This window comes from Pelodiscus sinensis, chromosome 6 (genome assembly GCF_052426305.1).
Source record: "Pelodiscus sinensis isolate ZL-2025 chromosome 6, ASM5242630v1, whole genome shotgun sequence".
NCBI classification, from domain to species: Eukaryota; Metazoa; Chordata; order Testudines; family Trionychidae; genus Pelodiscus; species Pelodiscus sinensis.
Genome location: NC_143057.1, coordinates 107,339,913 through 107,366,499, shown reverse-complemented (window position 1 = coordinate 107,366,499; position 26,587 = coordinate 107,339,913). Strand labels below are relative to the sequence as shown.

The 26,587-nt window shown below is 41.1% G+C and overlaps 1 protein-coding gene across 3 annotated transcripts in view; it reads right to left on the bottom strand.

Annotated features, from left to right (window-relative positions):
- Window positions 1–26,587, bottom strand: part of LMBRD2 (LMBR1 domain containing 2) — a 61,585-nt gene that overhangs the window by 9,404 nt on the left and 25,594 nt on the right. For all 3 annotated transcript variants that reach the window (XM_006116760.5, XM_006116758.5, XM_075932534.2), the window contains exons 7-16: window positions 24,326–24,400; window positions 23,370–23,483; window positions 17,555–17,738; window positions 15,774–15,955; window positions 14,652–14,785; window positions 13,601–13,706; window positions 11,186–11,283; window positions 8,454–8,557; window positions 3,557–3,603; window positions 2,250–2,355 (exon numbers count right to left, since the gene is read on the bottom strand). In XM_006116760.5, the coding sequence (XP_006116822.1) occupies window positions 2,250–2,355; window positions 3,557–3,603; window positions 8,454–8,557; window positions 11,186–11,283; window positions 13,601–13,706; window positions 14,652–14,785; window positions 15,774–15,955; window positions 17,555–17,738; window positions 23,370–23,483; window positions 24,326–24,400 (1,150 nt within the window). The remainder of the gene's footprint in view (window positions 1–2,249; window positions 2,356–3,556; window positions 3,604–8,453; window positions 8,558–11,185; window positions 11,284–13,600; window positions 13,707–14,651; window positions 14,786–15,773; window positions 15,956–17,554; window positions 17,739–23,369; window positions 23,484–24,325; window positions 24,401–26,587) is intronic.

The following is a 26,587-nucleotide window of genomic DNA, read 5'->3' as shown; positions in this document are numbered from 1 at the left end:
CTCAGATTTCCAACTAGTTCTCCACTCATTCTGCATGTACAGTTTGCAATTTTTCAAAAGGGACCACACTTTACCAAGTCTGTACCCAATTAACCGGAAAACTCCAAGACACTTTTCAATCAGACTTATTTTGATAGCTTAAAATTATGAGCTTTTGTACTGGACAGAGATATTCCTCCCGGATTAAGATTCAGAAGTGGTTAGAGAAACAGTTCCTAACCTTTTCCAGATGGGGACCCATTTTGACAATTCAGGAAGACTTGGTGACCCAGGGCAATTCAAAAAAATGCGTGAATGGCTCCTTAAGAGCCACCTGGGGAGATACCTGGTGACCCTTTTGAAATGTAATGGCAACCCATATTTGGGTCCCGACCTTTAGGTTGGGAAACCCTGGGTTAGAGTAAGACAACGCTGGTTGAAATTATACTTAGAACAAATACCAAACCAATCCCAAACAAAACATTTGGGTAAAGACTATCCCAGGAAAAAAAAAATCAACCCAAAAGCCAAAGTTTCAAAAAGTGTTGAATAACTGGGGACAAGTGTTAAAATGTCATCTCTTATATCATCTTAACAATACCAGTTCGTGCTGCTGTTATAATATTGAAGTACTGCATATTATTTGGGTATCTTTACAATAATTTAAATTAATCATTCTGAATACTAGATTTCCAGGGGGGGAAATATGATAACCTATCACATTTCTGCCTCAAAATTTGTATCTATCAAGTTATATGTACGATTACTATAATTGAGTGTGATTATATACAAAAAAATTTCTCTCTACTCATTTTTACTTTATTAATTTAATAGCACTTTGTGAATAGTCAGTTACACTGTATTGATGGTTAGCTGTATTGTCTGTTTAATTTATCAGCACACTATTATTTACGTTCAGCTAAGAGAAGCTCATGGGTAAACATGCAAGAATTCAGAAATATGTACAAATGAAAAAAAAAATGGGTAAAATTCTCCAGTAAGCATAAGAATTGCCTGAACATTGAAAATTTGACCAATATTTTACCATTTTCCCTTCAAGAAATGCATAATCATCTTCAAAATGATTTAATACATGGTAGCTTCACACATTATAAAAATGTAAACCATGAGTTTGCACAATACGTTATATACGCAGTACACTGAATTAATATTCTGTAGTAGGGATTTAAAGAGTAGTTGATTAGTCAACTACTTGCATTTCCCTCCCCTACTTGCTGCCTCTATATAAGAGGCAGTGGGGAAGGCATGAGCAGGAGCTGGTGCAGGAGGAAGCTGGACTTAGAAGCTGGTTTTTCCCCCAGCACCATCTGCACAGTGCCACTTGTTTCCTCTCACCTGGACTGCTACCTCTATCAGAAAACAGGAGCTGCTGTGGAGAAGCAGCCTGTCCACAGGGGCTCCCCACAGATAGGGGCTGCTGCCGTGAAGCAGCCCTTATTCACGACCAGCTACCACAAACAGAGGCTGCTCCACAGCAGCCCTTGTCCACGGTGGGTCCCAGCTCCCTGCTGGGATCCCCTGTGGACAGGGGCTGCAATACCTGGTGTGAGCTGGGACTAAGTAAGCCCAGCTCAGTCCCAGCTCATGTCAGGTCCAGGAACTACCCACACTGCAGCTCTCCAGTTTAAATGTAGTAGGAGTTGGAATGCCTGTAAGCCCGCCTCTTACTACATTTAAACTGCAGAGATGCAGTGAGGGTAGCTCTTTCTGAGTGCCTTCCATTATCGACTAATCGTGTAGTTGAGACAGTTTGTATCGACTACACGATTACTCAGTTACCCATACTTATTCTGTAGGACTAAATTACTGTGACAGTTTACATTTGAAATAATATCTGGGCAACCAGAAGGGTAAAGATTTTAAACTCTTTGATTGTAACCTGTTAAATCAAACAACTCTGCATTGATCACAGCAGTGCTGATGTAGCCATAAGTGTAAACAGACATTTAGTTGTCAGTCCCAAAGCTGAGAATAGCTGTTCCAATCATAAGTCAAATCAGAGAGTCCTATAACTGACTAGGAAACAGTGACCTCACTCAGAACCTCCCCCATGGAGTGGAAAGAGGATATGTTAAAGATTGCAAGCTCCATGGAGACCTAGTGTCCCTCCTGGAGCAAGCAGTATGGCGTCATGCCACTAAAAGGGGTACACTCAGAATGCTGAGATAAGCAGAATACAAATTATTGCTACTTTTATAATTGTGCTAGTGAAAGTTTTAAGGAAGTATAGAAAAAAGTGTATTACTTACGTCTGCTTGTACTGGTCTCTGAAAAACTAGATTCTTTTTGGTCTGTGTGAACATTTCTATTTCTAGTGGAATCTTCTCGGCTGTTTCCATAACGCTCTTTCCATTCCTGACCCCCAAACCCCACCAAAACAAAAAACAAAAGAAAAAAAAATTACACCTCATCAGCTATATGAACAAAATTGCTTACTCAGATCATATCTGGAATCCTCTGAAATTCTAGATCCATTATCTTGGGATATTCACTCTCACACTATAGACTGGAGGATCAGTAACTTTATACATGAGATGTTATTTAGTACACTCTGTCAGATTGTGTGTCTGGGCCTTCTTCAATTGAAAACATTTTAATCAATGTATGTCCTTTCAATCTAAAATATATTTTACTAGCAAGTGCACCCCCATTAGGTTTTAAAAAGTAAGTATCATAGTATATGTTAATCATGTTTTAAATCTTCTCAAACAAAATATGCTCAATCTCTATTGTCTATGCATTAGAGATGAGATGTTACTTTTGGGTTCCTTCCTCCACCTGTTGGTAGAATAATACAATAGCACTGATCTGGGACAGCATAAGGTAAATCTACGGAACGGGTGCCACTATGTTGACACCCAGTGACATGATGCTTATGGTAAAAGTTTGGATTGCTTTAATATATTTATATTAGAGTTTATATAAATCTGTTTAAATTTATATTAAAATAGCATTGGATACTATTTTATTACATTCAATATGACCCAAATTCAGCTCAGTGGTTACATATTCTGAACTGGTCTAACTTGGAATAATTCCACTGAAGACAATTTACAACAGAGCAAGATACTCAGTTCTAGGCTGCAGAAGAATAAAAACCACACAATCTTTCTGAACCAGTAATCGAAAATGGTCTAGAAATATGGTCTAGAAATAAAAATATTTTATGTCCATTTAAGAACAGTAACAATGTAACAAGTACATACATTTTCTTCATGTGAAATTAAGCACACAGTTTTTCAATAAAACAGATGATATTTTGATTTATTTTGAATACCTGTACTACAAAGTTACATAGCATTTGAGATGGAAAAGCATGCCAGGGGGTTAATTCTAGTATTACCTTGCTTTCCTGTAGACTACAATAATGAATTGACTGGACTGGGATAGACACATTTTAACAGATTTTTTTTTTTAAATTATGACATTATATGCCAAATTCCTCACCAGTAGCATAATGGAATGAAAACCAAGGTCCTAATAGAAAATCGTAATACATACCAACATATAGTAGTACATAGAAAATTATTATAATCTTTCTAGAATATTGTCATACCCTCCTTCTATTTTCACCTTCTTCCTGCCTTTGCCGTTTTCTTTTCTCTAGGAAAGGAACAATATTTTTATTTAAGTACAGAGTAATATAAACCATCAGTCATTACACAACAGTTAAAACTGCAAGGATTGGAATAAAATTGTATCAATACTCTTAAAAGGTTTATATTTAATCATAACCAATACATTTTTTAACAAAGAAAGTGCTCATTTGAGGAAAATAACTAAAATCTTATATTAACTACTTGACTATTTTTGATACACTTGAATGATGCTTTAAATGAACTTCCCCAATATTTAATAATATGGCACCAATTTGCATGTTAGCAGATGGCACAGAGAGAGGAAAAGTAAGTAAATATAAAATTATGATGATGTGCTAGGCAATAGACAACCTGAGGACTGGGTTCTGCATGTGGCTCATGTAAGTTTGTATCCCATGATACATTTTGGTCACTGTTGCCCATGTGCAGGGTTGCCAGATTCTGCTGGTTTCTGCCTGCATAGTAGTTTTGTTATCAGTTTTACTAAAGTGAACACACATGTAAAAAAAAGAGCAAGTGAAGTGAGGTGCATGCTGATTGCATACAACATGGACTATGCTTCCACTGCATCAATCAAAGCGCTACTATGGTTCAATCACCATACTCTGTACATTCGAGGTACGAAAGCAGAGTTAGCAAAACTATCCTTTCGTAGGAAAACATCTTGGTTACGACAATCTTGCGGCGTGCTAAGATGAAGGAGGGCCACTCATGTGACCCACTCACTAGGTTTGGTTGCTCATCGCTGTGCTAATGGAAAGATCTCTGTCAAAGAGAAACTAAAATGTTAACTAAAATATACAAGGGTTTTCTTGTTTGCAGGTCTTGCAGTTCTAAAAATGAACGAATGGGAATACAACAATATTCAGCTCTCTAAACTTAATGACCGGATGTTAAGAGCCCTTTAAAAATAAATTCTCTGCAAAATACATGGTGCCATAATTGTTTGCTTTACAGTGGCAGTGCATCCACCTTTCCAATAAAAATGGAGTACAGGTAATGTCAGTTTATGCTTTCTGACTGATGTTCAGTGTCTTTATGTAACTTATTAAAAACTGATTACACATTATTATAACACCTTCCAACCGAGGATTGCAGCTTCATAAATCTCAAAGAATCACAATGGCCCTGGAATACCCCAAAGGAATCACAGATTACCCTCTTACCAGTGTTCCCTCCAAGATTTTCCATCCGTGAGCGAAGTGAGTTTTGTTTTGTGCACCAATATTGAGGTCATGTGTGCTTGTTTGGATGTGGGCCACCATGGCTATATTATTTATAATAATAAGTAAAATAATAATAATTATATATATAAAATAAAACAGCTCTTTCCCAGTCAGAAAGAATAAAAAGAACTATTAAGTTAGAACTTTTACTCTACCATCCTTATTATTATGGCTGACCCTAAGTGCCAATTTATTGTAGCATGCCATCAGTACAGATAAGGTAAAAAGACATCACAGGTCATGATTTCTAGACCTTTAATAATTTCTTATGCTCTTCTATGGACTCCTCCAATTTTTCCACATCTTTCCTGGAATATGACACCCAGAAATGGACAAAATACTGCAAATGAAGCCTAATCAGTGTGGAGTAGAATGTGTAAGAATTACTTCTTGTCTGTTGCTCATGACACGCGTGTTAATACATCCCAGAAGGATATTTGCTTTTTTTTTTTTGGAAATGGTGTTACACTGTTGACTCTTCTTTAGCTTGTGATCCACTATGACTCCCAGATCCCTTTCTACAGTACTCCTTCCTAAACAGTCATTTCTCATTTGTACGTGTGTAACTCATTGTTTCTTCCTAAGTGAGTGCTTTGCATTTATCTAAACTGCTCAAGATAGTTAAGACTAAAGCAGACTGTGAAGAGCTTCAAAAAGATCTCACCAAACTAAGTGATTGGGCAACAAAATGACAAATGAAATTTAATGCTGATAAATGTAAAGTCATGCACATTGGAAAAAATAATCCCAACTATATATACAATATGATGGGGACTAATTTGGCTACAACTACTCAAGAGAAAGATCTTGGCATCATTGTGGATAGTTCTCTGAAAACATCTACTCAGTGTGTAGCAGCAGTCAAAAGAGCAAATAGAATGTTAGGAGTCATTAAAAAAGGGATAGAGAATAAGACAGAAAATATTTTATTGCCTCTATATAAACCATGGTACGCCCACATCTTGAATACTGCATGCAGATATGGTCGACTCATCTCAAAAAAGACATAGTGGCATTGAAAAAGGTTCAGAAAAGGGCAACAAAAATGATTGAGGGTTTGGAACAGATCCCATATGAAGAGAGATTAAAAAGACTGGGACTTTTCAGCTTAGAAAAGAGGAAACTAAGGGGGATATGATAGAGGTCTATATAATCAAGACTGGTGTGGAAAAAGTGAATAAGGAAAAATTATTTACTTGTTCCCTGTACCCATAATATAAGAACTAGGGGTTACCAAATGAAATTAATAGGTAGCAGGTTAAAAAAAAAAAAAAAAAAAAGAGAGAAGTTTTTCTTCATACACTGCATCGTCAACCTGTGGAACTCCTTGACAGAGGAAGACTAGGACTTTAACAGGGTTCAAACATGAGCTAGATAAATTCATGGAGGTTAGGTCCATCAATGACTATTAGCCAAGATGGATAGGCATGGTCCTAGCCTCTGTTTGTCTGGAAATGGATGACAGGAGAGGGAACACGTGATGATTACATGTTGTGTTCACTCTCTCTGGAGTATCTGGCATCGACCACTGTTGACAGACAGGATACTGGGCTAGATGGACTTATGGTCCGATCCATTATGGCCGTTCTTATGTTCAAAGTGCTGCAAAGCCTATTGTGTTCCTCTCACTCCTGGCTGCCCAAGGGTGGGCCAGAGGAACGCAGCAGGTTCTGCAGCACTTTGACCTCCCTCCCTAGTCACAAAAAAATGTGAGGGAAAAAATATGCAGTGACTGGAAAAGGCAGCTGCAACTCCTCCATCCCCGAAATGATGGCAGGGGAGACCAGGTCTTGGGCAGTCTTGGGGGGGGGGGGGGGGGAAGGGCCGGGGAGTCTTCCTCAGCCAGTCCCTTTAATCTGCCTGTCTGCCTGCTTCTAGTGAGATAGCTGCAGGACACCTCCCTAAGGCTGCGCATTCCTGTCTTGGTGAGTGGAGAGAAATGTGACAGTGGCATCGGTCATTCACAAAACCAAAATCACTGAGTGCAGTGGGAAAGAAATAGGATGAAAATTACAAACAAGTTACAAACTGGGGCTCATGTGTCCCAAGGGCCTTAAAGGAACAAGAATCATATTGATCATATGTGGGATCCAGGAACCTAGCATTAAACCTCTTTGAACCACCCCAAGCCTGAAGCTATATTTCTAATCAAATCTGAACCGAGAGGAGAAATGTTCACACCTCTGTGCTCACAATAAACATGGATTCCCTCCTCCCTCTATCACAACATGAGATGAAGCCCATTAATGACAAAATATTTCCCTTCACTACAGTTGATTCCAAGGTGTAGGGGAGCCTGGACTACCCTGTCTTGACAATAAATGGTGATATCTGCCTTTAAACACAGTGCAGATCCCTAAAAAGCAAAGCCCAGGCCTGTCTCAAGTCTGGTACACATAAGCATGCAGGCATTGTTTGGGAGGGAGAAGCTATGAAAGGCAGGAATGTTCTGAATAACAATGCAGATTAAGCATGGTATGCGAGACCAAGTCAAGAACATACTACAAGCAATCTTGTACCTTGTACTGGTACTTCTGTTTCTGGTGAGCAAAAATTACAGATTCAGCCATACAACTTCTGAACTACGCACATAGCAGCAACATCCTAAGTGAACGGATGTACTCCAGATAGGGAATTGGGCATTTTACGTATCCTACACAATACATAATCAACTGGTAAATATTATTAGAACGACCAAGACTTGCTTTACTATAAATGGGCTAAGTAAGAACAATTGATGGGAGGGCATGGGCAAAACTGACCCACAGGTCCTGCTTGATGTAACTAGAAGTAAATAGGCCCTTCACACGCGTTCCATTGTGTGGGAAGAAAAGGAACCACAACCTCCTGCTTGGTTCTGTAAGTAGCATACGGGTGAAGTGTAAGTGAATTAGGCTTTATTATTGTATTATAGTAGATCTTCTATTAATTGCTTTTGCATTGCTGTGCACTGTATTAAATTACTGTAGAATTTATAGTATTTAAGGTTTAAATTGTATAGTAATTATTTTTAAGGCTTGTAAAACTTAAACAACTGCTTAAAGCTTTCAATAAATAAGAAAGTGATCAAGTATCCCTGGAGTGTCCTGGTTTCCCTTGAATCAAAAATAAATTGAACTACATGACACAAGGCAACCCCTAGAAACTAATGTCAAGTTAAGTGATGTCATTTCTCCTTATCTCCCAAGTGCTGTGAGCTGACCAGGGGCCAGGGCTTCATGGTGGCTGCTTATGGAGAGAGGCAGTCGCCTACCACATGGCTTATCCAGGAGCTGCTACTGCACGGCTCTGCTGAGGAGGTGAGCAGGATTTGAATTGTTGGTGCGTGTCCACACAGGCACATATCTTGGAGGGAACTATGCCCCTCACCAAATTGGGGCATTGGTTCAGCACTGATTCCAAGAAAAGACTCTTGCCCACTGAATCACAAACACCAATTCCTGCAGCATCTAAGGTTTCTTTATTCTCCTTCAGGTACTAATGAAGCCCTATAGTGTTCAGATTGTGAGAGGTGATGGATTTAGACCAATATGCTATTGTATTTTTAAAGTGACCCTTGCAATTTTAGAACCATAACAATACACATTTTTATCACAAAATTGTATTCACATTATTGTACCCATATTACCTCTTCTGATTAATTCCTTTCCTTCATCAATGAAGTCAGAAGTCATCTCATTGTCTCCCATGAACTGCTGGAACCCCAGCAGATTCAAACAACGAGTTCCTAAACTGGTAAAAACCAAAAAGAATAAAATAAAAGTTTTAATTCATAAAAAACAGTTGAGAGACACTGCACTACAGCATGCATAGTTAGCGATCTCCAGTATACATGAAGAGATCACCATATTGGCAATCTACATTTTAAAAAGAATATCATTTATTTTATCAAGTAAGCAAGTAACAAATTCAGAACACTAAGGAGATATTAAGGCATGCACCAGCCTATAAAAGCCCTTTCAGAAATCAGAAATGCAGCAGAATGGAAGCATGTTTACATTTTCCTAGAAACTTTCCCACCTACAACTACTGCAAATCAGGGTGGATTAAAAAAAAAAAAATCAATGAATTAAAAAAAAACAACCCCTAAAATCATATTTAAAATTTTTTTAAAATATCAATAACATTAAATTTAAAAATAAGTTACAATTAACTCTTATCACAAACATGCTACACCTACACTTACAGTCTCATATAAATGAATTAATGTTTCTAGTACGTCCAGACTAACAACAAGCTCTTGCTTCTTGAAAGTTCTGAGTCTTCAATTTATGTTTCTTAGCAGACTAACATGCAAAGACAGGCAGAGGCTGAATAGGACTGTTTCTGTTCTGTGCTTATGTGGTGGTGGCCCTGAGCCACATATAGCAGAATTAGTTAAAACATTTTCTAAAGACAGAGACAAAATATATAGGAAAGGATGGAGGCAGCATAGAAAGGAACAGTGGAGTGGACTAGAAATAAAAAGGGAAGACATTATTCAGCACACACACAGGTTCCTATATTCCCTTACACTTTTGCCGTAGAAAAACAGTCATGGCTTCTGGATGTAAAAGAGACCCTATCTGGGAATATTTTGAAGAAATTTGTTCCCTGAGTAAAAAAGGAAAATTGTCAATTGTAAGCAGTGCAAGAAGATGATGTAGGGCCTACTTGCAAGAATGAAGCATCATAAGGAAAATGTCTTATTGGGAGAAAATTATGTGGATGAAGATGTAGATATGTCTGAAGAACAATGTGGATCAACTTTGCAATGCACCATTCTTCCAGGCTCTCTCTATGCCTTTTAGTATAAGAGTGATTTATCAAGTAAATTCCCAAGCTGACTGCTATGTTGGATGTTTCTACAAAAAACTTATTTTAACCCTTATGGCTTGATTAAGAAGTTAACTAAGGTTAAAATCTATCACCCAGAAATCTGCAGTAAGAAAAATAGAGTTGCCAGATGTCACTGAGTGTCATTATCTTATTTTATATTACATAATACATGCCCCTTATTTTGCGGCATCATGGTGACAGACCATAATAGTGATGCCATAAGACTATTTTTCTATTTTACTTAAGCATAATCAAACTTTCCCAAAGGAAACCCATCTTATACTTGTTTTCAATCAGGCTTACTCCAAAATTAAGTATTCTCTAAGCAAAGTCTTAGCTTTTTTGGTAACTTGGAATCAGATCTGCATCAAAATAAAAGGAGTGGGGAAGATGAGAGCTAGATGAGAAGTTTTAGGGACACTTGTACTTTTAGTGTTTTAAAAAAAAGAGTTTAAGGACAGCCATCAGCTGGCAATCCTGGAGACTGCTGAAATGCAAAGCTGAAACATATGTAGCATTTAAGATTTAGTTTTAAAAAGTGCTCTTTTATTTGTGTGTGAGAAAGTTAATTCTTACCCTTCTCAATGTACTGCTGCTGCATCTACATCTATAATAGTATTATTATATACTATTTCCTAAATTAATAAGTTATCTTAAAAAAAAACACACACAAAGTATACCTTCCAATATGTTGTAAAATACTGTCCTTAGGTATAAATTAACATGTTTTAGAGATCAGATTTGCATCATTGTTTGAAGAAATACGTGAAGAAGTATCAGTGGGAAACTTGATTTAAATCAGTGATTTTTTGATGATTTAAATCAATTCACCTCTTGTAAGTAACTTGAAACAAGAAATCTACCTGCTAGGAGTAATCACACAAATACTAAAATTATACTTATTGCATCAGGTCTTTGATATAACTGTAAAATCAGTAGATCTAGCCCATTGAGGATTCCTCTATGTGTAGATGATAAGTCAGGAGGATGAATTATTATAGGGGAGCCTATGTAAACCCCTGGCTTACAGTGCAGGAGTGATGTCCCAGGTATTCGTATGCCACAGTGACCCCGGGCTGCTAACAAAGTCTCATGGGACCATGAGCAACCAGATTAGCAAGTGGTTCTAACTTTTATTGGGGACTGTACTAGCCCTAGAATCAGGAGGCCTTAAACTATCTTTGCATTCTCTACATGGTGACAACTGGTGTTTTGTTCAGAGAGCAAGTTTGCTTGCTTTTAAGTAAATTTAACAGTTTATTCATGGTGTAAAAAAATTTTCTATTGTAACTTTTTCACTTTCAGACTGCTGAGCTCTGGTGTATGGTTGAATTTTTTACTGAAATATTCAGCTTTTTATGCATTTAAAAATATTCCTATCTAAAAGCTACAAATTCTAAAATGCTAAATTGAGTTACAGTCTCATCTTCAATAGTTTGAGTTAGCATGGTGATGCACCTGGGGATGGGAGGGAGTGTCTTTTATTTTGAAATGAGTGAGATGTAAATAACTGCAAATCATTACAATCTGTGAATTATTCACCTGAAGTAAGTGGCTATACAGAGAATGACGACCAGCATGGGATAATATATATAAAACCCATCTGCAATGAAGGACAACACTCTCATGGAACCCATTATCTGAAGAGAAAGATAGTGATTAGTAAAAATATGACAGTTGGATCCATTATTTTTGTGTCTGTCTAGAATTTATCACCACCCCCATAGGGCCCTGTTACAATACGTAAGTAAGTTATCCATTCTCTAAATATCTACATAATTCTATTTGTAATAAATGCTTTGTAATTAATGTTGACAAATGAAAAGTAAGTTTTCAATAATGAACAACATTGTCTCTCTCCTCCTGTGCCACATTTTTAAAGCTGCAGTCACAACAGCAGACATTTGATCTGGATCCTCTTAACTATAAGAGGGTGATCTTTGTGGTCTCCAAGACTCTGGAACTTGCATCCTGACTTACTGGGCATGCAAAACAAACCTCGTACCTGTGAGATAAGGTGAAGCTGAGGACAGAGATATCACTCACTGGCTGAGTTTCTGTGGAACTGATTTTAATGCAGCTCAGATTTAACTGTATTTTTTGTATAATTCATTTTTTTAGGGCACATACAACAATGGATAGAAATCTTGTTGTAAATCTAAATAAACTATACTCACAAGATTATAGTCTACCACCAAAATGATAATTCTAGTAATGTCAAAACCATTAATTGTTTAACAAAAATCAAATGTACTGTCTCCAGTCTCATCTTACGTTTGCTAATAATGTATATAAAATTACAGTCCATGTGCAAAAACAAGTATCACTTGGAATTAGGGATGTTAAGAGGCAGGTAAATGGGTAATTGTGTAGTTGATACAGTTTGTATCGACTACACGATTACTCAATAAGGGAAGGTGCTCAGAAGGCACTACCCCTGCTGCGGCTCTGCAGTTTAAACATAGTAAGAGCTGGGTGTGCACACACAGCCCGGCTTGTATTACATTTAAACTGCAAAGCTGCAATGAGGGTAGCTCCTGGACCTCATGCAAGCCAGGACTGAGCTGGGCTTGCTCAGTACCAGCTCGCACCAGGTACAGAAACCCCTGACTGTGGGGGATCCTCGGCTGGCCACAGACAGGGGCTGCTGCCGGAGCCACTTCCCCTGCTACCCCCTCACTGATGCCTCTATTAGCAGTGATAGAGGCAGCAGCGGAGCAGGAGGGGCGGGATGTAAGGGACATCATGGAGACAGTGCTGGGGGGAACTGGCTTTTAAGCCGACTCCTCCCAGCATCGGCTCCTACTTCCCCCACCTTGCTGCCTATGATGTAGGGACAGCAGGGAGCCAGGGGAGATGTGAGTAGTCAACTCGACTACAGTTGACTAATCAACTACTTTTTTACATTCCTACTTGGAAGTTACAAGTAGGTTGCACTCATGTAGCTCTGCACAGCAGTTTCTCACTGTGCAGACAGTGAAACTGAGTACAAGCCTGTCAATGATAATAAGGGACAATGAATGAGAATGGTGAACAGTTTCTATTACTCCTTGGGGAGTTCTGTGCCACTGAAATTGCAGGAAATTCATGTCCTCTGAAGATTTCTTTGCTTCCTTGCAGAAAAGATACTTCTGACAGGGAAGCTGCGAAATGTTAGCAGTCCTCACCTCAGCAGTGCAGGTGCACCATTTTTGGGTGTCCAAAGCAGCAGGTGGAGAGGTAAGTTACTGCAGGGCAGCCTCTGCACCTGAACCATCATGACGAGCCCTCTGTATCCTCTCCACCAAGCTTTCCCCCATCACCTATCCAACTCAATAAGTCTCATTCACACTCACACTCCCTCACTTCCCCCTGCACCCAAAACCCTACCAATAAATCTTTGTGCATTCAGATCCCCTATGCACCCAGAAACCCCACCAAAATGCCTAAACCTGACAGCTCTACAAAGAGCTCTCTCACTCTACACCTGGAACCTCCCCTCCCACAGTAAGCCCCTTGTTACTGAGATACTGCTGGGATTTGTGTGCTAGGGATGAGTGTGCAAGACTTTGTCCTTCTTGCTTCCTATCTTGGTGGGCCAGGTACATGGGGTAGAACTCCCAGTTGTTTCTGGAAAGCCCAGCACCTTGTTTTATGTCAGGGATGAGTGCAGCATCACCGCCAAATCTGTGTCAGCAAGGAGACAGGTTACCCCCCCCCCCCAGGTTGCCTCCACATTTACTTATTGACAAATAAAATATGCAGAATGTTGCAGAATTTTAAAATATTGTGCACAGACTGTTTAGTTTTTTTATGCAGAATTCAATCAGAAGTAGTTAATTCTACCCTGCTTCAATATTGAACATGCAGCAAGATGAAGAACTATGTTTTTATAATAAACATTTCATTTTATAATTAATGTTTTTCTAACTAACTGTTAAGCCATATTGCATCAGGAGAAAGTCTCTCTATACTTACTGATGTATATGCAGTTGCCTGACTGTTTGTGTGAGAGATTGATGAATCCATGTGAGTCAAACCCAAGAAATTCAGACACAATGGTGGAGTTAAACGGCAGAATAACCTGTATAATTTAATAGTTAGACACTTTTAAGCAACTGTTCTCCCTAGTAAAATAAAATCTAAAAAATAAAATCACAACATGATATGAGGTTGCTTTTAAAGGATGAAATACTGAGTAAGTTGCACCTATCTGATCAAGGGCTATATCTGAAACATACTTGATTTAAAATTAATTTATTACAGGCAGTCCCCGGGTTAAGTACAAGATAGGGACTGTAGGTTTGTTCTTAAATTGAATCTGAATGTAAGTCGGAACTGGCGTCCAGATTCAGCCACTGTTGAAACTGACCATCGGCTAACTACAGGAAGCCAGGGCAGAGCTGCTCTGCCCCGGGCTTCCTGGAATCAGCCGCTGATCAGTTTCAACAGCGGCTGAATCTGGACGCCTGGGACAGAGCAGCTGGGGTGCTGCTGGGTTGGTCCCCCCCCCCCCCCCAACAGAAGACCAAGCTAGTGCGCCCCCCCCCCCCCCAGCAGACCAGGGAGACGCGGAACAAAGCTGCGGAGGACGCGGGCGGCGGAACTGCGGTGCGTCTCGGCGGTCCCGCCGCTGGCATCCTCCGCGGCTTTGCTCCGCGTCTCCCTGGTCTGCTGGGGGCCTCCCCAGCAGACCAGGGAGACACGGAGCGGCTTTTCTCACCACGGAGGATGCGGGCGGCAGGACTGCCCGCGTCCTCCGCGGCGAGAAAAGCCTGGTCTGCTGGGGGGGGGGGGGGGGGAGGGGCGCACTAGCTGCGCCCCCCCCCCCCCCCCAGCAAACCAGGGAAACGTGGGCGGCAATCTCGCTGCCCGCGTCCTCCGAGGCTTGGCTCCGTGGTGAGAAAAGCCCCGTTCGTATGTAGGGATCCGACATAAGTCGGATCCACGTAACTCGGGGACTGCCTGTATTTAAAAGGCAACCCCAGAATCAATATAAATTCGCCCACAAAATACATGCTGTACTTACATGCCACTGAAAAGGAGACTGTATGCATCTGTCTGATGGTGTGACGCTAAATAATAATAATTAAATACTCGAATCCTGAAGACAGTTGAGTAAACACAGATACTTAAGAAGAAGATGGTAAGGAAGCAAGCCATCTAGAAACAAAATATTCATTTTTTACTATTTATTTTCAATTTACAATTATATCAAAATAACTTCTACACTATTAGACTACAGCAATAAAAGACTTTAAGAGCAAAATTCTTTTTTATTTCTATTATGTCATGGAATAACAACATAACTAATGCATAAACTTAGCTTATGTAGGCATGAATACAATGCTGTCAAGATATTGCATACAAGATGTATTTAAATAAAGCAATGAAATATTTTTGAAAAACCAAACATGTTCGCTCCACTACATTACAAAACTATGACATGTATTTTTAAATATCCAGGAAGGATTTAAAAGAGCTAACTTTCCCTTCCCTATTTCCACAGTATAAACTCAAGCATGTTATAGGCTGCATAGTTGCAAGACAATGGTGATGAGTTGAACAAAGAAACAGATGAATAGTAAACCACTATAAGTAGCTTGGGAGTTCTTTCTTGACTTATACAGGACAGTCTAATAATAAAACAGGAGTTTTAAAGTTCCTGTAGTTTTATCACCATAGTGCAAATGTTGGGGTCAGTTCCTGCAAGGAATGTGTCTCTTAAAGCCATCCATAGCTCCTAAGATTATGAACTTCCTTTTTGGTGGCAAGTTGGTATACTCGGAGCAAATATTGTACAAATTGAGAACTCTGACAAAGAAATTAGCCCAGATGATAAGAAAATGAAAAGTTCCATATATCACATCATCAAACCATGTCTACTTAGCTAGAGTTAGTTATTCTAGTTCTTACATATGACTGAATTGGGTCCAACTCCTTTGCTTGTAATAGAGTGGTGCACAGAGGAGGAGAGACTTCCACAAAATTAGTCTTAGTAGCTGTAAAGCTTAGAGAACACCTGTGGTTCAGTAGTCAGAAGTTAATTTTTCATACATAATCATTTACAAGTATTAAGTTTAAAAAACATAGTCATCATCATTACTATAGGAACTAATATCTGAATAAGACTGTTTTATTTCAAACTGACCTCTATGTAAATATAGTTGTAAGTTCTTTCCGCCAGTTGTATGAAGACAGCAAACAAGGATAGAACAGGTTTAGTGCTGAAAAATGTGCATTCTGACCATACAACAATTACAGAGAACGTGGCCAAAACAATAGCAAGAATTCTGTAAAACCAAGGCCGAAGAAGACACTCCCAGTACCATTCTGGAAAAAAACGCAATAAGTAGCCGATTAATGCAATTTATATAAGAAATAGGAAGAGATGGAAATTTTCAAAATAGCATTGTGCCAACTGGCGGTGCTGCACATGCATGCCGGCACCTGGGGGGATACTGCTGCTAAAATGTTCCCATTTCAAGCGCAGGAATGCCAACACACTACAGTGGAGTGCCCCCAAAAACACTCCTCAAAGAAGAATCTTAAGTATTTATTATTCAACTGTGAAGATTCTACCTGTGCACAAGATGTATGCTCTGGTATGCATTAGCATAATTACAACTAGTGTTTTTACTAGTTTAGACAGTGTTTTCCATATCTCACAGATCAAGGCTGGGGGAGTCTGTGGCAAAGGAAAGGAACCTTTGGTTCCTTTAATGACTGCATCCCACCTTTCTTCTTTTCCCCTCCTCAGGAACTTGAAGAGGTGAAATAGAGGGTGCTCCTTGGTCAACTGTCAGAATGGTGCACAACAGAACTACTAATTTTGGCACCCAAGGGGAGGGCTTATTAACTCTTCCCTTTTTCAGGATCTATTCTTCACTCAGGAGCAGCAGCTCCTCTCTTTGGGAATAGAGCAAGCCTAGGTTTTTGCAATTTGCTGCAGGCACCATGCCAGTCACCTTTTTGACAGTAAGAAGAATTTTTTCCCAAACAGCCGAATTGGCTTGGTATAGGATTTTTGCCTCTCCACTACTCAGGGCATGTCTACACAGCAGGGCTAAAGCCAAAATAAGCTACTCAACTTGAGCTACGTCCACTGCATAGTGGAAATAGCTTGTTGCAGTTTTTGGCACTGTCTCCACAGCAGGAAATCCAAGAAAGAGCACTCTTCCTCTGACTTCCCTTACTCCTCATAAAATGAGGGTTACAGGAGTCGGAGTAAGAAGCCCACCAGCTCAATATTATTTTGACATTATGTCGAAATAACTGCTTGTAGTGTAGTAGACTATGTTACTTTGGAATAACGACAGTAATTCTGAAATAACACTGCTGTGTAGATGTACTCTCAGGGACCTAGAGAACAGATTAGGTTATTACATTCATATTGCACTTTGGCAGGTTTATAGTTCATCTATAGTGGATTAGTTCCCTGATAAACTAGAAATGGAAGTAAGATAATGAGAGGCATCTGCTAAAGAAAGCAAAAATTGGGTTGGGGTCCAAGCATGTATGCAAGAGCATAATATCTTTTCCCCATACTCTGGTATGAGGGGATGGTGGAGGAGTCAACACAATGGTACTGGGACAACTTAAAGGCATGGAGAGCTGAAAGCAGCCCTCTCTAAGGAGTTACAGATTACAGAAGGCAGGATGACTTGCACTGAATGAGTTATTGCTAAATAATTTTCCAGATGTGTTGCTTGATAATGTTACTGCAGGGAAAAAAAGTTGCATCTAGGAAAAAGCTTTAGAAATTTTCATGGAGGTTGCCATTATATAATATCTAAGTGCTCTTAATTTTCCTGCAAATTAAGTAGATTTGCCTACTAGTATTATAAGTGACTATTACTCACATAGGAGAAAAGATGCCATGTTCTTGACAGGAAAGTATGAATTATAGTCATTTAAGAATTCAACACATACCAACAGTAGGTGTGTAGAAATATCGGGTAATTCTGTTTTCAGGTTCTTGGAACTGAAAAGTATGAACAAACTGACGAGTTGCACTGGTTTCATTTTTCGCCACATCCTCCAAGTAGAATGCCTGTTCTAAAAGGATTTGCCATTGCACTTGCGTACGACGGTGTCTCTGAACTGAATAAATTACCTATAGTAAAAAAAAAAATAACCCAAAATTCCAGTTACAGAATGTTTGTTCCAAGAAGTGTAAGAAATTTGCTAAATTCCAAACTGACAGCTCACTGCCATATGGCTGTGTTTTGAGCATTAAGGGCTGAATTAAAACCAATTTGGAGATGATGGGGTGAGTGTAGAAGAGAGCTATAGAAACAGTTAAAAGGCCACACCTAAAACAAGTCCTAACAGTCTACCCAGAAACTAGCACCATGTGGGCAGAGTTCCAATGAGTGTTATTTTGATTATGTCTGTCCACCCTCCACCATTTTAAAGTCCCTAACTGCCTTTTTGAAATGTCCTTTCCTGATTGTCCACCCTCCCCTGAGCACACCCAATAGTTCAGCTTTGCACGCGTCTGTCCATGCTGGTTCCACACACACATATAAACAACCAGATGTACGTTTGCCTGAAGCAGGAAAGAAGTCATTAAGCACCTCAGCATGCGAGAAGAGATGGCAAAGCACAGATAAAGAATAACCAAAGAAACATCTCTGTGCAGAAACCGGAGCAGAACATGGATGACAGTGGTGTCAGTGAAAGTGAAGGAACTTCAGCAGACACAGAAGGCAAGGGATGCAAATAATAAATTTGATACTGCTCCATGGGCCTGCTTTTTCCATAATGAACATGTCATCTGGAGAAGACCCCTATCCCATCTGCAATTAGATAACAGCGTCATTGGCTTTTGATTGCTTTGTGTGTTAGAAACTTAAATATCAAGAATATTTTTTGTAAATAGCATAGCAGTCTAAATACATAAGTCACATCAGAGCTTTTTTCTGTACTCAGAGTTAGTGGGGGGGGGGGGGTAATGCAGTTCCATTCTATGACTTGTTGGGCTAGGCAGGGAACACATGGAATGCTGTTTATCTGAGCAAGAATTTCCTCTTTATCCTCTTAAGAGATCTTGCTAGAACTTTCATGGAGATACTCTGGAATAGTCTCCCAAACATTTCAAGGGATTGTATTCTCTCATTTCTTTATCTGGAATAGCACACTTTCCCACACCACTCTGAGATGAATTCCATTGCTACCATTGCAGTAAACAAGCTGGCAGCATATGTATCCAGGCTGGCTTCAGGACACTAGTAGAAGCTATTTTCTCTGTGTATTGGTCACCGCAAAAGGGAGATATTTGCCAAAATAACCACTGCCAGTGAAGATATTGGCAATATCCACCACAATTTTCTTATAATCATACCAAGGACACCCACATCTAAACTTCTATGCAACACTGTGCTACCTTCCCCTTTCATGCTATGCCAGGGCCTGTACTTCATGGTTTGACCTGCAGAGCAGTGCTGTAGTCAGAAGCAGCCCTAGATTAGCTGCCAGCAACTGGTGCCCTAGGCAACCAATGCAATCGGTGCCCCCACCTCCAAACCCCTCAACGATATTTGGCGTCCTATTTAACTTGGTGCCCTAGGCGACCATCTAGTTCGCCTATATGGACGGGCCGCCCCTGGCTGTAGTGATACACTCGAGAGCTGAGAAGTGCACCATGATATCAAGGGTTTGGTAAGACAACATCCTCACACATTGCAGAGCATTATCAACCGATGTATCCAAAGACCCCAGGTTTAGTAGCCTTTATAAACCATAGTCACTACTCCATGCACATCCCTTCCCCACCCTCTATACACATCATAATAGATTGCTGCATAGTTTGAAGCCTTATTTCTTCCATTCCATGCCAGAGGGAAAAACAAGAGGAATTATAACTATACATACACCAAGATGTGTAAACCATAAAATCAGCCACAATGCATTACATGTTTTATAACATGACAAACATACATTTTTAATACATACATGAAAATCTTTTTTGCTTGTCTGGATTTTTACAGCACTAGTTACCCTGTTACAATGCTGCTAAAATGTCTTTACCTTGTGTTTTGCACTTTAATTTTGTTTCCTGTTTCTTTGCACATAATAACATTTTATTTCCAGAAATTCAGTATGTTTGTTAACTTCCATCAAGCTTAACTTCTGCATTACAAAATTCATAACAGGAGTCAGTAACTCACCATACACCCAAAAGCACACTAGTTCATAAAAGCATCACATAATATTGCTCTGGCTGACTGCTACAATAGTCTTTTAAAACCTCCCTGAGCTCCATCACTCCAGGGTAGCACTTCTAATAGCTTGTGTCTAGCTGTTCAAATTCAGGAGACAACCAGTCCAGCCTTTTGCCTCAGAGTTATCATGCTGTACACAATCATTTATAGCTATAATAATGATGGATATTTTTGCCTCACTGATACTCAAGCTAGTGATTTAACAGCACCAGACTCTTGTTTACCAAAGGCACATTAAACAGTCATTCTGCTGAGTAATAGTTCACTTTTCCTTGGTGATGCCCAGGTAGCATAGGTATGGTTTCACGAGCCAGATCAAAAAGCAAAAGATTGGGCCCCTCCAGAATCACTATAGGCATTATCAGTATCACCAACGATAATGCCCTGGTCACAAAAGAATGCCCCTTCTTGTAGCGTCTGGAAAAGTCCTGTGTTCCTAAACACAGGAGTTTCATGCACCTTCCCCGACCAGCCCATGCAGATATCAGTAAAGTGTAGCTGTTATCCACTAGCATTTTCAGAACCGTAAACAGACAGGGATGCTTTTCTAATATCTGCTAGCAAGGTGAAATGGTACTTGAACAAGGATACATGTCCTACTGCTGCAAATCCACCTTGATTTCCTGCATTTTGTCAAGAGTCACAATCCTATACAGAAGCAAATGCGTAGTGGCCTTGCACAATTAGATGACAACAGCCCCAACTATGGATTTTCCAACACCAAATTGATTGGTCACTGGCAGGGCAAACTGGCATTATAAACCCATAGAACTTAATGGTCACTTGCTTCTCCGCTGTCAGTGCAGCTCTCATTCTGGTGTGCATTTAGCCTAGCACACAGATCCAGAAACATGACCTTTTGCATCTGAAAGTTCTGGGGCCATTGTTCATCATCCCAAACCTGCATTACAATGTGATCCCTCCAATCACCACTCATTTCTCAGGCCCAGAAGTGGGAACTTGGCATTTTCATTCACGGTGCCCAGTATCTAGTTATGTGTTATTCCTTATCTCTTTTTTTCTCCTCACATCTCCAGTTGTAATATTTATTCATGCTCCACTAAGAAAAATAGTACATCTGGCAGTGATTATTAACATTTTGCTGAGCTGAGTCAGAAGATGGTAGAGACTGTCAAGCAGCATGTAGACAGTGGAGATTTTAAAAAACAATGCAAATGTTCTGAGATAGAACAAGCATATTGGGACTGGGAACTTAACCTTTAGTTCCAGACATCCCTGGGCAAATTGCTTCTATCCCACAAAGCACTGCAAAAATGTTTAACAAAATATTGAGTAGGATAGTGATGCAGGGCATATTGGATATTAACGATGATGTACCACATTTTCTATTGATGCAACCACTTGTGGTGAGAATGCAAGGCACCTACACAGCCAAGTGATATACAAAAGCTGGCTGTCATATTCCAAAGTAACTTGTGTTAATTTCATGCATCTGACGAAGTGGGTCTTTGCCCACGAAAGCTTATGCTCCTACACTTCAGTTAGTCTATAAGGTGCCACAGGACTCCTCGTCGCTTTTGCAGATTCAGACTAACACGGCTACCCCTCTGATACTTGTGTTAACTAAACTCTGTAGTGTAAATTTGGAATTTAGTGTATGTCTATACAGACAATGGGAGATGTGATTGTAGCAGATGTAATACAGACCTAAACTAGCTTTCATCAAGTTAAATCAAAGCTAGCTCAAGCAAAAACAGCAGTGTAGTAGAGGTATGATGGACTAGCTACTCAAACATGACCTCAGGATTCTAGTTAGAGCTGTACTGTGCCTATGCAAGCTAAAAATCACATTTCCTGAGTGCAATGTAGATATATCCTCAGGAAAGCAAGAAAGCCAAGCATCAGTCAGTAAGTATGGTGTGACCTTGGGACAAGCCTAGCGAGAGGTCTGGATCAGGAGGTTTAGGCCTGTTAACTAAGAAACTACCACTTTTGCTTTTAATTTCTCTGCATTTGGAACAGAAGGATTTTGTACATTCCTTGTAAACAGACAAGATTGCACTGAAGATTATTCCATCATCAATTTTTACTCCCAACCAAAATAACTTATAAGGCCTTGAACTTTGACTAGCTGCTGAAGCTGAAAAAGAGTAACTGATAGAAAGGTGACTTCTGCCTATTTTTTAGTTCTATTTATAAAAAGAGATGTGAAAGGAGTACTTAAAAACTGAGTATTGCCCCCACCCCACTATTTTCTTTCTCCACAATTCATTTCTTGCCCTTTCACTACAATTTCTGTTTCAGACTGACAACGCAGAGTCAACCTGTGGAACTCTTTGCCAGAGGATGTTGTGAAGTCCAACTATAACAGAGTTCAAAAAAAGAACTAGATAAGTTCATGAAGGATAGATCCATCAATGGCTATTAGCCAGGATGGGCAGGAATTGTGTCCCTTGCCTCTGTTTGTGAGATGCGGGGAACGGGCAACTTGATGATTACCTGTTCTCTTCATTCCCTCTGGTGCACCTGGCATTAGCCACTATTGGAAGACAAGATACTGGGTTAGACAGACCTTTGGTCTGACCCAGTATGGTTATTCTTATGTTCCAATACAGCACGTCCATTTACAATACAGGCAGTCCCTGGGTTACGTACAAGATAGGGATTGTAGGCTTGTTCTTAAGTTGAATTTGTACGTAAGTCAGAACTGGTACATATTGTACCCCAGGTGTCCCCGATTCAGCCGCTGCTGAAACTGACCAGCGGCTGACTACAGGAAGCCCAAGGCAGAGCTGCTTTGCTCCGGGCTTCCTGGAATCAGCCACTGATCAGTTTCAGCAGCAGCTGACTTGGGGACACCTGGGGTAGAGAAGCTGGGGTGCTGCCAGGTTGGTCCCCGCAGCGCCGAGGTGCGGCGCTGCGGGGACCATCCCGGCAGCGCCCCAGCTGCTCTACCCCAGGCGTCGGCGAGAAAAGCCTGGTCTGCTGGGGGTGGAGGGGGCGCACTAGCTGCCCCCCCCCCCCCAGCAGACCAGGGATAAGCAGAGTGGCTTTTCTCGCCACGGAGGACGCGGGCGGCGGGACCGCGGCGCGTCTTGGCGATCCCGCCGCCTGCATCCTCCGTGGCAAGAAAAGCCGCTCCGCGTCTCCCTGGTCTGCTGCGGGGGGGGGGGGGAGGCGCGCTAGCTCCGCGTCTCCCTGGTCTGCTGGGGAGAAGCGCCCCCCGCACTAGCTGCGCCTCCCCCCCCCCCGTTCGTAACTAGGGGTCCAACTTAAGTCGGATTGACATAACCCGGGGTCTGCCTGTATTATACAACTTATAATGGAATCCCTGTTTTTATACCGCTAGATATTTTTTCTGAATTTCATACATATTAACATATATTTTGTTCCACTGTCAGACAGAGAACAAACAGGTATGGTTTTATGAGTGGAATAAAAAAAATATGCAATTTAAGGATGTCAGGTTATTTTAAATGTTAACTATTTTAGAGCAAACAACAGTCTTAAGTGAATGTTAGCAAGAAAAGTGATGCTGCAACAGAACTTTATTGAATTACCTGTTTGTGAAGTTTCTCCAGACTTTTCTCACTGGGATAGTTGTTTTGCCTGTCATCAAAATCTTCATAGTCATCCATGTTCCTACCCATTCTTTCTTGGTATTCAGTAGGACACTGATAGGAAAAGGAAAATAATTGAAGTAGTTTATTTATGGAAGCAGAACATAAATTACCAGTAGAAAAAGCTCTTGTATTAAAACATTAAAATAATTTTTAGACAGTGGATGCAACTAAAATGCATTTCACTAAAAATATTCTACATATTTCCCCTCCAACACTGCAAAAGATTCACTTGTAAAAAGTGAAGCCAGCATTTCTCTGTATTTAAATGATCATGTTCTAAGAATATATAAAAATAATATCTTGTTAAAATATACTTTAGTCAAGTTTGTTTGAATACATTCAAAACAGGAAAACAGCATACAGAAGAGGAAATAATATTTTTAAGTTATTCTTTACAATACTATTTTAGTATTAGATATGGAAACAAATACGTATCAGTCACCACAGAATAGCTCAAACTATATTTATAGAACACAAGCAATTATACACCATACTACACAGTCGTCATTGCATAGAGAGGTTCACTCATAAACAAGAAAATATAACTGTTAGGTAAGCAGAGAATCAAGATAATAAATATATTTTTAAAATTACATGATGTTCAAAAATGCTATATGCTTGCTTTCCATATTCTAGAAAAGTCTTAATACTGTGAACAGAATCCCAATTTAATAATTTCACATTTCCTATCAACAGAATTAGGATTGCTGGTATTCAACAGAGCTTTTAAGAACAAAAGCTTTCAAAAATTTTGAATAAAAACAAAATAAGGCACAAGAAAAGATATTGTAAAATTGGACAAGAGTCTTAAAAGGGCTAAAAAGTCAGGTTTTGGTGTATTAAGGAACGTATAAAAAACAAGAATCTCTAAAAGGGTATCATTCGTTAAGTACCTTTTTCAATATTGTATCAACACATGTTCTCAACGGGTGATTATACTTGATACTCTCATTCACTTTACGGACTTCCTGTTAAAAATCAAAACCAAAAAACAAGGCACAAACATTACATGTCATTTCATATAAAAATAACATCGTGTTAAAATATACTTTGAATGAATTAAGAAGAAGAAACAGCATACAGAAGAGGAAAGAATATTTATCTTTTTCAGTTATCCTTTACAATACTATTTTAATGTTAGATATGAAAACAAGTATGTATCAGTCACCAAAGAGTAGCTCAAACTATAAGCTCCTTCTTGCAGGAGGTTTAACAGGTAGTTCGATTTAGGGGCTTTTATTCGAAATACTGGGTCTCTGCCGCATGAAGATGCAGGCAGTTAGTCCGGACTTGTAAATTTCAAAAATGGCGACTGGCCAGGAAGATGCAAATCAAGCACGGAATATTTAAATCCCGGGCTTGATTTGCAACTTAGAATGCCTACATTAGCCTCCCTAGTTCAAACGAGGGGGCTAGTGTAGACATACCCTAAGTCAGCGTTTCCCAAATTATGGGCCGCGGCCCGATACCGGGACGCGGGAAAAAAATACCAGACCTCAGCATGCCTGGTGGCTGTCGGCAGGACTGGCCTTAGGCTGATTCAGGTCCTGCGCCCCTGAACCCGGAAGTGCCGGCGAGTTACAGAGCCAAGGGCCCTGCTCCACCAATATGTGGAGCTGGGTCTCTCCCTCGGCTCTGCCTGGCACGGGCGCAGGTCTCCCGTGTGTCCTCTCACCCCGCCGCCAGAGCGTCCCTGCCGTACGCGGCTCCTCCTCACTGCCTGCTGCTGCCCATGTGCGGCGTAGCAGTGGGCGGGGAGGACACCCGGGCTTGACGTGACGTCACGGCCCGAGATTTTAAAAGTCTTCGGAGGCACGTGGCGGGGCCACACTGGCTCCGGCAGCCTGCGGCCCCGCAATGTGGAAGGCAGAAGGTAGGGAATGGGCTTGGGTGGAGGCGAGGAGGAGGAGGAGGCGGCGGCGGCAGGCTTGCGCGGAGGGGGAGGAGTGGAAGGAGAAGGGGCTTGGGAGGGGAAGGCACCAAGGGACAGGGTGCAGGAGAGAGAAACAAATGGCAGGGGGCCAAGCGCAGACAATAAGGGAAAGGTTAGGAGGGGAGGTGTCAGTGGGAGTGGGGACAGGGGATGCTGGGAGAGGAGAGGAGAGGGGAAGGGCATTGGGGGCTGGAGGAGGAGGTGCTGGGAGAAGGCTTGAAAGAAGGAGTGGGCATGAGAGAGGTGGGGATGGAGCAAGTCATGTGTGAGGGCACAGAGGGGCAGGAGGGGATGGGGAAGAGAGTGCTGAGGGGGTGGGTATCAGGGAAAGAGAGGGCAAAGGGGGCAGTAAGAGAAGGGGGAGGCACCAGGAGGGTGCAGGGTTAAGGGAAGGTGCAGTGCCAGGGGATTCTGGGGTGAGGAGGAGGGGAGAGCTGGCCACCGAAAGCAGCACTGGATGGGGGAATCAGGACAGGCTGGGGAGACTGGGGGCCGGTGGAAGCAGGGCTGCCGGGGGGGTGCGAGGTTGGGGGCAGGGAGCTGGCTGGGGAAGATGGGGGCGGGGAGAAGAAGCGGCCGCCGGAAGGAGGGCTGGATGCGGGCAGCGGGGCTGGCCAAGGGAGATTGGGAGGAGAAGTGGGGGGGACCTGGCTGCCCAGGAGGGGGTTGGGGTAAGTGGGGCTGGCCAGAGGCGCAGCGGGGGGAGCAAGGGGAAGGAATGAATCAGCCTGCGGGGAGTGGGACTGACCCGGCCATATGTAGATCTTGGGACGCTGCTCCTGTTCTCCCCCCCCCCCCCACATGAGTTAGTCCAGCCCAGGGATTCTATTGTCCCCCCCCCCCACACCCCCCACACCCCTCAGGTAGTTGCAAACTGGCTGGCTGGTAGACACACTCATACAGCCTGAGCACATTTACCAGCCAGGCAGTTCAAAACTACAAACTGGTACATCTAATAATAATACAACTTACCTAATGAGAAAATACCAGACATGTTATATGTCTGGTATTTTCTCAGTTTGTTTTTTATGTGTTTATATTTTTGGGCTGCAAAAAACAGTATTGAAAAAAAAAAAGGGGGTTCCAACTAAAGTAAAAAGTTTGGGAAACCCTGGTCTAACCAGCTTTGTCTGTTTGTCTTACAGTCCATTTATCCAATCCATGTTCCTTAACTTACTGGCAAGAATATTGTGGGTGACCATATCAAAAGCTTTGCTAAAGC